This window comes from Chlamydotis macqueenii, chromosome 2 (genome assembly GCF_036417535.1).
Source record: "Chlamydotis macqueenii isolate bChlMac1 chromosome 2, bChlMac1.mat, whole genome shotgun sequence".
Lineage (NCBI taxonomy): Eukaryota > Metazoa > Chordata > Aves > Otidiformes > Otididae > Chlamydotis > Chlamydotis macqueenii.
In genome coordinates, this window is record NC_141557.1 from 21,214,366 (window position 1) to 21,228,980 (window position 14,615).

Sequence of the window (14,615 nt, forward strand, 5' to 3'; positions counted from 1 at the left end):
CTGTTCCAGTGCCTCACCACGCTCCCAGTGAAGAATTTCTTCCTAATATCTAAACTAAATCTACCCTCTTTCAGTTTAAAATGAACCCCTCGTCCTATCACTACACTCTCTGGTAAAGAGTCCCTCTCCAGTTTTTTTGTAGGCCTCTTTTAAGTACTGGAAGACTGCAATAAGGTCTCCCCAGAGCCTTCTCTTCTCTAGGCTGAGAAGACACAACTCTCAGCCTGTCCTCACAGGGTAGATGCTCCGGCCCTCTGATCATCTTCATGGCCCTCTCCTGGACCCAATTGAGTAGGTCCATGTCTTTCTTATACTGGAGGCCCCAGAGCTGAACACAGTACTTGGACATGAAAAATGTATGAAAACATTTTCCCTAAGTCAGGCTGAATACATCAATTATTCTTGTTAAAAAAAGTATTTGTTAAAAAACAAAAACCAAAATCAAACTCCTGTCTCACTATTAATTGCTTTGAACACTCTTTTTGGTAGAGGAGACAGATGTTCAAAGTTTTTACACTTCCAGAGTATAAGGCTTCACACTTCGTACCGAACAACTCGATTTTTTACACTTGCAAAAGTGAAAAGCACATTTGTACTTAACAGCATTTAAGCTGTATTTTTAGGCAACTTCCTTTTCTTTCCTCCATTGCCTGGGGAATATGACTCAGTTAGTTGCTTTCAGGACTGGCTGACTGGGTCCTACAAAGCTCATGGAGGACTCCATTGCCAGCCCGCAAACGTGGTGATCCACAAGCAGGAGACTCAATCGGTTCCACATTGCATCTGTTGTATTTGTGCAGTGGATCTGTTTGCCAATGGCAAATGTGGCCTATTTGATACTGGTCCCAGTTGATGTGTGCAAACATAGCTGAGTCTGTGTGTATAGAGTGACTCACGCTAGCTGCATGTGTGCAGATTTACATCCCCCACACTTTATGCAACACTGCTATGCATGCAAGAGGGACTCACCCCAACCACGTGACACATCCAGATGTCACGTGGGTTTTCATCCAAAAAAAAACAAGACATATCTTGGTCTGTCTCCCTATGCTTGTGTCAGGAGAGAAATTAATTGGGCCCCACTGCCAACCCTCACTTGACGCTTTCTGTTTGGCCATCCAGCAGATCCCAACACGCTTGACTGGTACTGACCCCACCAGCAACACCTACCTTCCTTCTCAGTGACTTTGTACTGCTGTCCCTCAGCTTAGCTGTCAGAAGAGTGCCTGCCTTCCTTCTCAGCACTAGTTTAGTCATCTGTTCATCATCTACTACCCCTTGCAGTCTAACCATAATGACTATGAATTTTCTCCACATTGTCACCAGGTGATATGGGTAGGTACAGCAAATGCCAAGAAATCCATGCTTTTAAATTGAGGGGAGGAAACAGTGACTCTTATTCTTCTCCAACATTATTTCTCATTGTCCTTAACAGATGTTACTCATGGCTTTAACGCAGATCCATATGCATCAGCATCAATGCATAAAGTGTGCTCAGTGCATAAGCAGTTTGGCTTGACGTATATTAACCACTACTACTAAAATAACCCAGTGCACACAAATTCAGAACTTACTTTTTGGGATTTTGCAAATAAAATTCTGATCAACAGAGCAGTAGTAGTTCCTCCAGGTTCCACTTGAGACATCCATGTCAACACAGTGTTCATCAAATATTACCGTAGGCTCTCCTTTCTCCCAGTTGACAAATTCAACTGCACTTCTGTCTGTCCATATCCATTCCCCTAAAATTAAAAGTATTAACCAGTGAGTGAATGAAGTGGGGAATCATTTCTAGTCTACGAGGCACAACAGCATCAGATATGGTATTTATTAGTTCATTAAATTAGCATCACAGAGGGGTCATTTCTCACTCTTTTAACAGCAGAGATATGCAGATGGGAGTGTACCAAATGTAAAGGTTCACGGACAAAGTTAACTCCATTAGCCCTGAAGGCCATGGCTGTCAGTGATGTAAGGAAGATGCGCCCAGGCTGCCCAAGGACTTTTAGCTGAAGCCTATGCGCAGGACTCACCTGTGCCTGGGAGCCTTAAGAAAAGCAGAGCATCTCTGTGAGTCGGGCTCTGCAGTTCAAGGATCCAGATCGCTCAGGAGATTTTCTTTATGTGTGTATCCAACATCAGTGAATAGCTGCTTTATTAGAGCTGGATTCATCAATTATTTTTGCAGACTGAATCAATTACTTTTAATAATAACTCCCTGCTCATCTACTGCTGAGGCCAATCAGGTAGGAATAATGGCCCTGTCTGCTCCCTCAGGGTGTGGTTTCATGGCAGTGTATCCTGAAAGAACTCACAACTGCCTCAGTACCACCTCCTCTGTCCCCTCATCTGTGGCTGTACTTTCCTCTCACCTCTGCTTGCACTGCGTGTAGCAATGTGGCAGTCTAGTGCGCCAGGTTAGGAACAAATCACTGCTTTGGTACTGCTTTCAACTAGAACAGATGAACCTGGCCCACTGTGCAACAACGTGCCCGCCTTTCCTGGTGGTGAGAGACAGGGTCATCAGCAGCCATGGCCAAGGCCTCTCACTGCAGCCCAGTCTAGACTCGCTCTGGAGCTGTACCTTCAAAGTCTACCACAAAAAAAAAATAGGCTTCATAGTTATAAAGGTATAAAAAACAGGATCAAATTTGCAGGTAAAAAAAAAAAAAAAAGGCTGAAATATTTTTGGGTTAAAATAAAAAGTTCCACCACAAAATTTATTTTTAAAAACTGAAATTTAGATGAAAAAAAGTTGCTAGGCAGCTGATATGAGCTGCTGTCCCCTGTGTTGTTTAGAAATAAATGTCAGTTTAATGTTGCCTCAGCTTTTAATTACAAGACAATATTTTTCTTAAAATACTAACACTAGTTAAATGTCAAGCAATTTGAGTTAAAAAAGCAGCAGGAAACATTTTCATCAACTCCTGCAGTGCTAAGCTAGAACATTTTACAGACTGAAATGTAATCTAGTTACAGTAAAGATACAGAAAGTGTAGACCTCCTGGTGGTTTATATTTTAGGTATTTTAGCAGAAAAGCTATTAAACATTTAACAGTTAAATTATCTTTATTTATTTAATATTTAGTATATTAGTATTAGTATTTAGTACGTTAGCATTATTTAGTATTCTCTGTTTATTTAGTATTTATTTTCATCTCAGTATGAATTGTGAAATAATTACCATCAATATTTTTGAACAATCCTATCCAAAACTTTCTGAAGTCACTTGCAAGTGAAGACAAACAAAGTAAGAGAAAGTTCATTTCAGCCGAATCTTCTATGGAAACCAGAGAAGCACCTAAAAATGACAGTTAAATATTACATATAATTTCAGCAAGATTTTCCATGACAAATTAATTATCTCAGTAAACAATCATGACATGTTTTGTGATCAGCTTTTTCATATAGTAGAAAAGTTTGATAATAAATTTAAATTAACTGTAGCCTATAATTGATATACATACACACACATCTATGTATTGTCTCATGGTTCTGGATTAAAAAAAAAAACAAACACACAAACAACCTGTAAAATATCCTAACAAAAAAAGGCACTTACCCATTTGAATGCACGTCATGGAAGCATCAGGCCAGCTTTCCTCAGAAGTCGTGTGGACATAGTAACAATGACCACGGAAGGGAATCCAAGATCTACCACGCTTCGGTTCAGGACACTTTCCAGGAAGCTGTGGTGGTTCAGTAGGCACTAACTCTATTGACAAGACACACAGGTTTCACCGGGGTGTTAAAAGCCAAAGGAAACATGTACTCCTGCACCATACATCAGCCCTACCAATTTGACAATGATTCCAGCAAAAAAGAATATCCCATAGACTTAACTAATGATACAAGATTGAACTAATTACAGTAAACTAGTAATAAAATATACTGGTTGGAGCTGGTTCTCCAATCTGCTAAAGAAAGCTTACACCAGTCTTACTGCAATTGCCTTCAGCAAGGTAATTTTTACTTAAAACGTGTGAAACGGAATGAGGAATGAGTCAGTACATATAAAGTATCTCAACACCATCATCACAAGCAGGTGGCTTGTGTCCAGCCAGTTTGTAGCAAGGTCAGTCAGAGCAGCAGTCTGTACCTGCCCTTGTACATACATCCTAAACTATGTAAAAGTAGAATTAGTAGCCTATTGCAGAGCTTAAAAGAATATAAAATTTGCTGTGAAGCATGGTGCAGAGATCCTAAGTTTTCATATATGATTTAAAATATGTTTGAAAATTAGGTGCAATATTTGAGCTCTAAAGTATCTCAGTAGCAGCTTCCCAGGATCTTATGCTTTTAACAGATATAAATTAATCTATTCAGCTGCTACACTGACCGAAGTTTCTTATCTTCCAATATTACAAAAGATACTTTTCAATATATAAATATATCACTAATATATCTATAGTTAGGCTAAAGTTGATCAATTCTGCAGTTCCTTACAAATAAGGATGCAGAAAAGATCTATTGCTTGTGGCATGAAATGTTGCATTTGTCTTTACGATGTGCGTGTGTTGAGCGGCATGTGAAATGAAATATCTGGAAATCACTCAAGCCAGACTGGATCTGGGAACTCGTCCTTAATAAAAACAATAGTTTATCACAAGGCGTAAATGATCTATCACAATCTTTGCATATGTGGAAAAGCTAAATTCAAATAAAGCCATGAATTTAAATTCCAGCCTCCCTAATCTCGTTTTTCCCATTCACAACTTACCATCAGATTGTTTACAGAGAGATAAAAATGTTTCATTGCAAGATGCTGTCTTCCAAAAACCATCCAAATCTAAATAGACACAGGCTTTGTTTTTATTTGGTTCTCCACTGGCCCAGTTATAATACCTGCTCCTCCTTCTGTCTGACCACATGTAACGGCCACGAGTCTAAAAGCAAATCACAATAAAGATTATGTCACATATAACAATTAAAATGAAAGAACATTAAGATTGCACTTGCAGGTAAGTAAAATTAGGAAACACCAGAATCACAGTTTCTCACAGTTCATCCTCTTTCATGAACACATAACAATCTGCCTCAGTCTTCCACTCTCCATAGCAACAAGGCCGGTGGTCCTAAAGATGTTCATTTCGTACACAGCCTACGTTATTCAATTCACACCATCCATCTTGTGCAGTAGGTAGGTAGCCAAAGGGCCTTGCTTTAACAAATGTGAATATACAGTTGAAGATTTTTTCAAAGGAGTCCACACAGAAGCACAGATCAAATAAAGATTGCAGAGAAACTATTGTTAGCGTTCCTCTGACACGGGCTTCTCTATATATTTAGAAAGCAAACAGAAAAAGCAGAAGTTCCACTGGAGAGAGGAATACAATACTAATGATGATTTTCATGGGGCACACACTACAGACCTTTGCCACCCATGCTAACAGGGCTTGTGGTAGGTTTCTAGCTCTTGCAAGGATCAGCTACTAGAGACAAGCTGAGTGCATATTTTTTCAGCGGATTTCACCTCTATTTGCAGAGGATGTCCACATTAGTTACAGACATGGCTCCTGTCACCCCATCCTGCACAGCATAATCCCTTCTTCCTGTGATCTTTGGAGGCAGGCTCCCATCCAATTCTTTGTGCCTGTTCCTGTCCTGTCCTTTTTCATTTGAAGTGCTTGGCCATGTTTCACCCCAGATTCCAGTCTAATCCTGGTTTCCCAGGGCCTGCTCTCACTAAAGTGCGGCTCCAGTTCCTCTCACCTCAGCACCTGTGCCCTCTCTCAGTCCTGTGTCCCAACAAGCTCTGGCTCTACCTCTCTTCCCTTGATTTCCTCACAGCTCTAGTTACACAAATATCCAGCTGCATCATCTTTTTTTCGTGTTCTTTTTACATACCTCTAATAGATGGTTCCCCTGCCAGACTCTTCCACTTTTTGCTAACTCAGTCTGTTGGCAGTTTTTCACAAGGCACTGGCTTCAGCCCCAAAAACCAGCCTAAGGGGTTTGCCAGAGGCCGATTGCCAGAGGCCTGCTCCTGGCTTTAAGCTGCACCTTGGCATTTCCCTTATTGCCCAGCACAAGCTCTTGTAGTGCTAAGCTGTAAACCAAAACACGGCTTAAAATAACCTTATGAAGAAAGAACTATTTTTAACCTGAATTGTTTCTATGATGTGCTCTGCAATGTGTCTTCAGAAACAGCAGTGCTCCCCTACATCAACGTGTAGTAGACCATGGTGTAGGAAGTGAAAACTCCATAGCCACTTTTACCGCTGAAGCCACTGTCTACTGCAGCTACATCCTTGGTGGTCTACAAAATGCGAGCTGTGGCAGTTCTCACATATATTATAGCCAAACATTTAGATGTGTAAAACCGCTGACCTGGAGAGAAGTCAAGTACCTCAGGAAAATTTTGATGCCTGCCACACGTTCACAGATCTTGCCAGTAGCGCTCACACAGGTGCAAGCAGTGCCCACAGCAGTGGGCAACCTCTGAGTAAGAAAGATGGTTGATCTATGCTGCTCTAGGGTAGCAGGATGATTGCCACGAGCATTTTAGGGACTCACCATGTTGCTGTTAAGACCAATCCATACAGGCTCCCCATGCTTTAATATTTGTAACCACAGGTAAGATTCAACATAAGGATCTAAAACGCTGGCCAGTTCTGCAAACTGGTCTCTGCAGTTCTTCTGTGCTTCTTCCCAGCTCATTTTGTAGTTGATGACTGCATAGCGCTCATCCCCATAATTGTTAAAGCCAAACATTGGAACTATGGGTTGGGAGTTTTGCAGTTTGGGGTCTGCAACGAGAAAACAAACAAAAAGAAAAGTCAAAGGCTTTATATTGGCTCAACATGTAACACTGAGAGAAGATCTAGTGTTCTAGAGTAGTCAAGTAATTAAGAGAGCCTGGAATAATAAATTAAGATGTTTCCCAATTATCACTGCAGTGATGAAAGCCATGTTTTCACATTTTGCGACAAGATTTTCTAGTTTTTTTTCACAATGACCTTTTAGCATAAATAACTGTATCACCTCCAGGAATGTGCCCTCCAAGCTCTAGACCTTCCCAAAGCATATTGTAACTGTATAGGACATTAAAGGGAACAATCCTCCCACTTTTTGCATTACATATTAGTATTTGTTGTATTTCTGACAAGGAACAGTATATGGTAAGCACATCATGAGGAAGCAGAGGGATATAACTGCTGCTGATGAAATTGCATGAGTAAGACTGTAAAGGAAACCAAGAAGGGGAGTTTTTCAAAATAAAGAAGCTGCAGTGCTTTTAAGTATAACACTAGAACTTCCGTTTTGAAGAATTTACCCATATAAAGGCAAAGTACTGTTCTCTCTCTGCCATCCGATTGCCAAAAAGAGTTAAAATACATAATGATCCATAGATTTTTTTAAAATTTATTTACTGATCTCATGCTTAAAATAGGAAAGGTTAAGAATTTTTCTCCAAAAAATAAAATATGTGGGTTTTTTTTTTTAAATGGTCCATAGCACGTATGATACTGTCAGATTCATTTCAGTTAAAATAGGACAGAATACAGGAAAGCCACTTCTAACACCAGTTTGACATAACCACAATAAATCAGCTGTACTAGAAAGTGGTGAATGAAATCTCACCTGAATTTTTCTGGCATATGTAGCTTTTGCTTGTTTTACATTCCTCATCTTTCCATTTCCCTGCCTGTTCAATAGGGTTCTTAATCATAAAGACGCAGTCATCCTACAGAGGAAATGAGATTAACAAGAAAAAGATGTGGACAGATAGAATCATAGAATCTTAAGGTTGGAAGAGACCTCGAAGATCATCAAGTCCAACCATTAACCTAACACCACCATGCCTACTAAAGCATGTCCTGAAGTGCCACGTCTACACACTCTTTGAACAGCTCTAGGGATGGTGACTCCACCACTTCCCTGGGCAGCCTGTTCCAGTGCCTGATCACTCTTTCAGTAAAGAAGTGTTTCCTAATATCCAATCAAAACCTCCCCTGCTGCAATTTGAGGCCATTTCCTCTTGTCCTATCACAAGTTACTTGGGAGAAGAGACCAACACTTGCCTCCCTACAACCTCCTTTCAGGCAGTTGTAGAGAGAAATGAGGTCTCCCATGAGCCTCCTCTTCTTTAGACTAAACAATCCGAGTTCACTCAGCTGGGAAATGTTCCAACTCCTGATGGATATACAGACTCGCCTATCACATGCAGGCACACACAGATGAATAATATGAAGGTCATATGTATGAACTCATGCAAGCAATGGTCAGGAGCGGTAATATGACAATAAGCATTTATAACTCAGCCCTAGGGAAGTTTGCACTTGGATGATGGACGGAGTTGCAAAGCACAGCACAGAGGCAGGAAGAAGCAGCTGGGACTATCTGTGTGTATATAATGCATGCACGTGTGTGGGTGTGTGTGTACAGGTAGACATGCATGCACTAGGTCTGGCCCACAGATACTTCAGCTCTGTTGCTGTTTCCTTGGATGTTACAGAATCATAGAATCATAGAATGGTTAGGGTTGGAAGGGACCCCCTGCAAGGAGCAGGGACATCCCCGACTAGATTAGGTTGCTCAGAGACTCATCCAACCTGGCCTTGAATGTTTCCAGGGATGGGGCATCCACCACCTCTCTGGGAAACCTGTTCCAGTGTTCTACAACTCGCATTGTAAAAAAATTTTTCCTAATATCTAATCTAAATTTACCTCCCTCTATTTTAAAACCATTACCCCTCGTCCTATCACAACAGGCCCTACTGAACAGCCTCTCTCCATCTTTCTCGTAGGCCCCCTTGAGGTACTGAAAGACCGCTATCAGGTCTCCCCGGAGCCTCCTCTTCTCCAGGCTGAATAGCCCCAACTCTCTCAGCCTGTCCTCATAGGAAAGGTGCTCCAGCCCTCTTATCACATTCGTGGCCCTCCTCTGGACCTTCTCCAACTGGTCCATGTCCTTCTTGTGTTGGGGGCTCCACAACTGGATGCAGCATTCCAGGTGGGGTCTCACCAGGGCAGAGTAGAGGGGGAGAATCATCTCCCTTGACCTGCTGGCCATGCTCCTCTTGATGCAGCCCAGGATGAGGTTGGCTTTCTGGGCTGCAAGCATGCATTGCTGGCTCATGTTGAGCTTCTCATCCACCAGCACTCCCAAGTCCTTCTCCTCAGGGCTGCTCTCAATCCATTCTCCGCCCAGCCTGTATTTGTGCCTGGGATTGCCACGACCCAGGTGCAGGACCTTGCACTTGGCCTGGTTGAACTTCATGAGGTTGGCACGGGCCCACCTCTCCAGCCTGTCAAGGTCCCTCTGGATGGCATCCCTCCCTTCTAGCGTGTTGACAGCACCACACAGCTTGGTGTCATCGGCAAACTTGCTGAGGGTGCTCTCTATCCCACTGTCCATGTCGCCGACAAAGATGTTGAACAGGGCCGGGCCCAGCACGGACCCCTGAGGGACGCCACTCATGACCGGTCTCCACTTGGTCATTGAGCCATTGACCACCACTCTCTGAGTGCGGCCATCCAGCCAACTCCTTATCCACCGAGTGGTCTGTCCATCAGACCCATGTCTCTCTAGTTTAGAGAGAAGGATGTCATGCGGGACAGTGTCAAAAGCTTTGCATAAGTCCAGGTAGATGATATCCATTGCTCGTCCCTTGTCCACCGATGCTGTTACCCCATCATAGAAGGCCACCAAACTGGTCAGGTGGCTGTTTGCCCTTGGTGAAGCCATGTTGGCTGTCACCAACCACCTCCTTGCTCTCCATGTGCCTTAGCATGGTTTCCAGGAGAATCTGCTCCATGACCTTGCCAGGCACAGAGGTGAGGCTGACCAGCCTGTAGTTGCCCGGGTCCTCCTTGTTCCCCTTTTTAAAAATGGGGATTATGTTCCCTCTCTTCCAGTCATTGGGGACCTCACCAGACCGCCATGACTTCTCAAATACAATGGCCAGTGGCTTGGCAACTTCATCCACCAGTTCCCTCAGGACCCGCGGATGGATCTCATCAGGTCCCATGGACTTGTGCACCTTCAAGTTCCTCAGATGTTCCCGAACCTGCTCTTTGAGTACAGTGAGAGGTTTTTCATCCTCGCAGTCCTTGCTTGTGCCTTCCACAGCTTGGGTGGTGAAACAAGAGCTCTTATCGGTGAAGACTGAGGTAAAAAAGTCATTGAGTACCTCAGCCTTCTCCATGTCCTGGGTAACCAGGACACCAGTTTCCTTCTGGAGGGGATCTACATTCTTCTTGGACTTTCTTTTGTCCAGAGGGACAGACAGAGTTTCCAGAGGGAAACTCTCCTTAGCACTGAAGCTTGCCTGGAGAGCTGAAATCCTCTTCCTGTCCCTATTTGGCAGTAGGAACCAAAGTTGTCACCAGAGTGCAGTAATGTAGAGGTAGCAATCAGAAAAAAACATTTTGTGGGGGACACCTCTCAAATCCCTTCCACTGCAATTTGGGCTCTTTACCTTCCTCATTTTCCTCCCACAGCATGAGAAGTTGCTACTGGGGTTTTTGCCGCAGGAAGCAGCAGTTCTCCCCACCTTCTATCAACATAACCTCATGCTACCTCCAAACCCCCCAGGGGCATTAGCCCAGGTATTGGCTGCAGGTGAAGGAAGTTGTACATGAAGCAATTTGTGTAGGGAACTTGCAGGGGGGTTGGACTAGATGACCTTTAAAGGTCCCTTCCAACCCAAACTATTCTGTGATCCTGTGAAATGGGCATAGCCTTCTACAGAAAGCATACCCATATGTGAGATGGGAAGTCCTGGAGATCCCAAAACCAGCTCTAGGTTGGCAGCAGAGGTTGAAACTTACTGATTTTTTTTTTTCCCACTTTGCCTGAACTCAAAGCAATTCTCTTACGAGAAAGATAGAATCTTGGTAAACCTAGCACAGGAGCACAGAAATAGTACTGCTGAGCAGTATTCGACATTAGCCATTTTACAATTACTGAGTAACACTGAGTTTTGTCTTGCAATTAAACACAAAATGGTATAGCAGTGCTGAAAGTTTCAAAGTGTGCAGAAGAGATCTTTCAGAAGGAATACTAGAGGGAGAAGATAAAAATGAGAAATGAAGACCTGGTCTCCTTCTTTTGAGGATTTCATTATCTTAATAAACTCAGGGTCAAGAAATATAAGTATCTGAGTATTTTCATGAAGTCTAAGTAACATTCACTGTATCCCAAAATTATACAGTTACTGCTCCTGATCAGTCATGGTACAGTGAGGAAAATTGCGCACTTGACTGAGTTTTGCATAATGCTTCCAAACCCCTGTCTGGATACATATAGAATCATGACAAAATATAAAAGCTGAAAAAAAATGTCTGAAGGTAAATCTCCCACATGATAACTCTGCTTTTAAAAATAACAAGACTACTAAAAATCTTCATAAAGGAAACTTTACAGAAAATATTGTTGTACCTACCTACATTTTATTAATCTACCAAAGTGATAACGTTTAAGTGATAAACAAAAATTAATGTTTACCTTACTGTAATAACTGCGGGAACCTTTTGCCCAATTTGTGTAGTAAACTGGGCTTCCATCTGTCCATAAGTATGTGTGCTCTTGATTTATGTCATTCAGTCCAATCCAAGCATCAGTTGCAGCATTTTTTAAGAGGGACATAAGGAAAGCTGGAAGAAAAAACAAGAATTATATAGAGAGGAAAATTGAATGCACCTTTCCCTAACAGTGCAGACTCTAGACTGCCTTGAATTGGGATGGTGAGTTTCAGTTTTCTCTTTTTTAATAAGGTGGTAATCTTACAATATTTTTTTTTAAATGGATAGTCAACTGATGTTAAAGTCAGAAAAAGTATTTACCAACTCAAAGATGGGAAATTTTTTTTATACATAAAATTGCTTTCAACATTTTAAATATTTTTTTAAATATTCAAATTTTAAGGAATTTTTGTGTACTCTCTTCTGTGTTGTAAACATTCGAGGAAGCAAGACGATTTTAATGGTATTACAAAAATTAACATGAGTACTACACCTTGGCACATAGAAAATGAGTCTACAGACTGTGCAGTACCTTTTCTTCTCTGCTAACTTCTTTGTTAAGCAGACTTAATAACTTGATTTCTAAACAGGTATAACACAAATACAACTGCTTAATAATCAAGTATGCATGTACTAAGACATCAGGTTGTTGGAAGGTCAGATGGTTTTCCCTTCAGCTTCTGCCTAGAGTGATTTTCCACTGAAAGACTGTCCTTGCCCTGCTATGGAAAAACCATAAACCACAAGAACTGATGGAGTGAGTTAGGAGATGGCCCTTGTGCAGCCCGTAGGAGACCTGAAGCATTACATTTCCTGAGCAAGCATGAGGTGTCAATTAAAAAAAAAAAAAAAATTGTAGCATGCTGAGCAGCAAGATCAACAGGCTGAGGTCCAGCAGAGCGAGGGGATCGGGCGAAATTTGGACTTGAGTGCTGGGACCTTTTGCTGCCTGAGGATGTGTTCTCCACTGACACCCATGGCATTTGGATCAGCAGCTGGGTGCAGAGAGGTTTGTTTTGGATATTACTCTGTTTGTCTGCTGTTCTTACTTGTACACTTAAAAAAATTAAACTATGGACATTTTATTATATGACAAGCCCCTAATACAAAATCTTAATATTTGAACTGTTTTAATTCCTTTGTAGGTCCTATATTAGCCTCTAAGCTATGATTTTAAAAGTTAATCAAGACATTAAAATATATGCAGGCATTTTTCCAAAGGTGCAATTTCTAATTCAACATAACTTGATATTAATATGGCATAAATAACAGCATATATTGCAGAAGCTATAACATCTGTTTTAATTTGTTTATCAGGAATTACTTGATATCTCATCCAGTATCAAAACATCGGTACTCTATACCTTGTGTTTCCTTTTTTGATATAGTAGCCAGGTTTCCTCCAAAATTAATACAATTGTTCCGAGCAGCATGCCACGTCAATGTATCATTTTCATTAAGGCCAAATACGTTGAAACACTGAAAAAAGAGAGGTGTGCCAAACTGGTAACTGGATGGCATTTTAATTTCTGGTGAAAGCATCTCTGTTTGTAACAAACAAGATAAGCTGGATATTTTAAGCAAAAAGGGAGATTAGGTGATTTAACAGTCCTCTCTAGCTTGTCTTCAGGTCTTTGTGAAAGAGAAGATCTATACCAGAAAAATAGCATAAATCTCAATATTTTCGCATACACTTAGAAGAAGGAATTTGTCAGTCTAATGATTTCAGTAGAGTTTATATTAAAGCTTCTGAGCACACTTCTGAGGTGTGACTTTGTGGGAGGAATGCCTAAGAAGACCTCAGAAAACAAACAAAGGTAAGACATATTATTGAAGCTAAACATCTCAGCTTCTGTTGCCCTATTTGCCATACCAGGTTTGATTCTCATAGGAGAATCACAAAAAGAGAATAATTCTGACACTACAAATAAACCCATGAATTTACTGTGTCTTGTAATACAATCTATGAGATTTAACCAACACGTCATTAGACAGCTTTGTCAGAGTCAAGCAACATAAATGTGCTAATTAAAACATGAAACCAAAAAGTTAATTAGGCAATTTGGGGGAAAAGTTGGGCAAAAGGAAGGTAGCTCTATGATGGTTAGAAGTTGTGTCTAAACACTTGGAGAGCAGTCAAGGAAGGAGTGTCTAGAAGCTCCTCTTCCAGGAGGTAAGGAAGAGATAGATATTTTAGTTTGAGAGAGCATCATGAAAGAGATCCAGCTCTGAGTTTGTGACTCTTCCTCAGGACTGAGAGATGGAAGAAAAGAGGAGACGGCAGCCAATGTATCTCAGTCAAAGGAGCTCTATCAAAGTGAAATCATATTTTTGCTTGGTCAAAACCAAGAGAGGTGAAGGGAAACAAGGCAATGTAATCAAGGATTATCTTCATTGCTAGGTGTATTCTCAACGGTGTACACTGTTGTTTTATAGCTTCATTGACAATAATCTATGGATTTTAAATGCATACACTCTCTTAACCTGAACTTTTGTCTTTCGAGAAGAAAGAAAAGAAAAAAAACTGATAAATTTTCTCAAAGAAGGAAGATGCCTTAGTGGCTCAAGAGACAGTGTATAGTAGGCAAGGGACAAAGAAGTGTCCAGGTAACTTGTGACAGCCAGATAAGCTCAGCACAGTCAACAAGAGCGCACAACAGCTCCACACAAGGAAAGTTGCTCAGCCATCTTTGGCAACACTAGCAATAATATAAGATCAAGCTTTCCTCTTGTATGGCTCATGTCTCCCTCATAACTGCTGTGAAGCCACTAGATGCTATCGTTTCAGTTTTAGGAATTATGTTTTTAGAGTCTTTAAATATACATAAAAATCTTTCGTGATAACTGAAAACCCTGCTACAACTGAATAACGGAATCAAAGATGTTTTTAATTCTGCTCTTTTTAAACACAATATACTGACATTTCACACTGCACCTTGTTATCAAAGAGGAGCCAGTCTTCTGGGCAGCCACCCTCTGGTGGTGGTGAAGTGGGAGCAGCAGTTGGACGAACCGTACCATTAAGCCTTTCACAGATGAATAACTCAACACTGCCACAGTTGAGATCATTCCATGTACCTGAAAGCAAATTAGAATACAAGAAAAACAAAATGCAATTGAGACTGGGATAAAAAGTGTCCTTTCCT

General features: G+C 41.3%; 1 protein-coding gene across 1 annotated transcript in view; it reads right to left on the reverse strand.

The window, feature by feature from the left end:
• The window catches only part of LOC104480929 (macrophage mannose receptor 1), a 35,837-nt gene that overhangs the window by 2,122 nt on the left and 19,100 nt on the right, over positions 1-14,615 (reverse strand). Inside the window, exons 20-28 of the mRNA XM_086742202.1 lie at positions 14,405-14,547; positions 12,834-12,948; positions 11,453-11,601; positions 7,585-7,687; positions 6,517-6,749; positions 4,721-4,886; positions 3,563-3,715; positions 3,185-3,301; positions 1,575-1,742 (exon numbers count right to left, since the gene is read on the reverse strand). Coding sequence (XP_086598328.1) covers positions 1,575-1,742; positions 3,185-3,301; positions 3,563-3,715; positions 4,721-4,886; positions 6,517-6,749; positions 7,585-7,687; positions 11,453-11,601; positions 12,834-12,948; positions 14,405-14,547 — 1,347 coding nt within the window. The remainder of the gene's footprint in view (positions 1-1,574; positions 1,743-3,184; positions 3,302-3,562; positions 3,716-4,720; positions 4,887-6,516; positions 6,750-7,584; positions 7,688-11,452; positions 11,602-12,833; positions 12,949-14,404; positions 14,548-14,615) is intronic.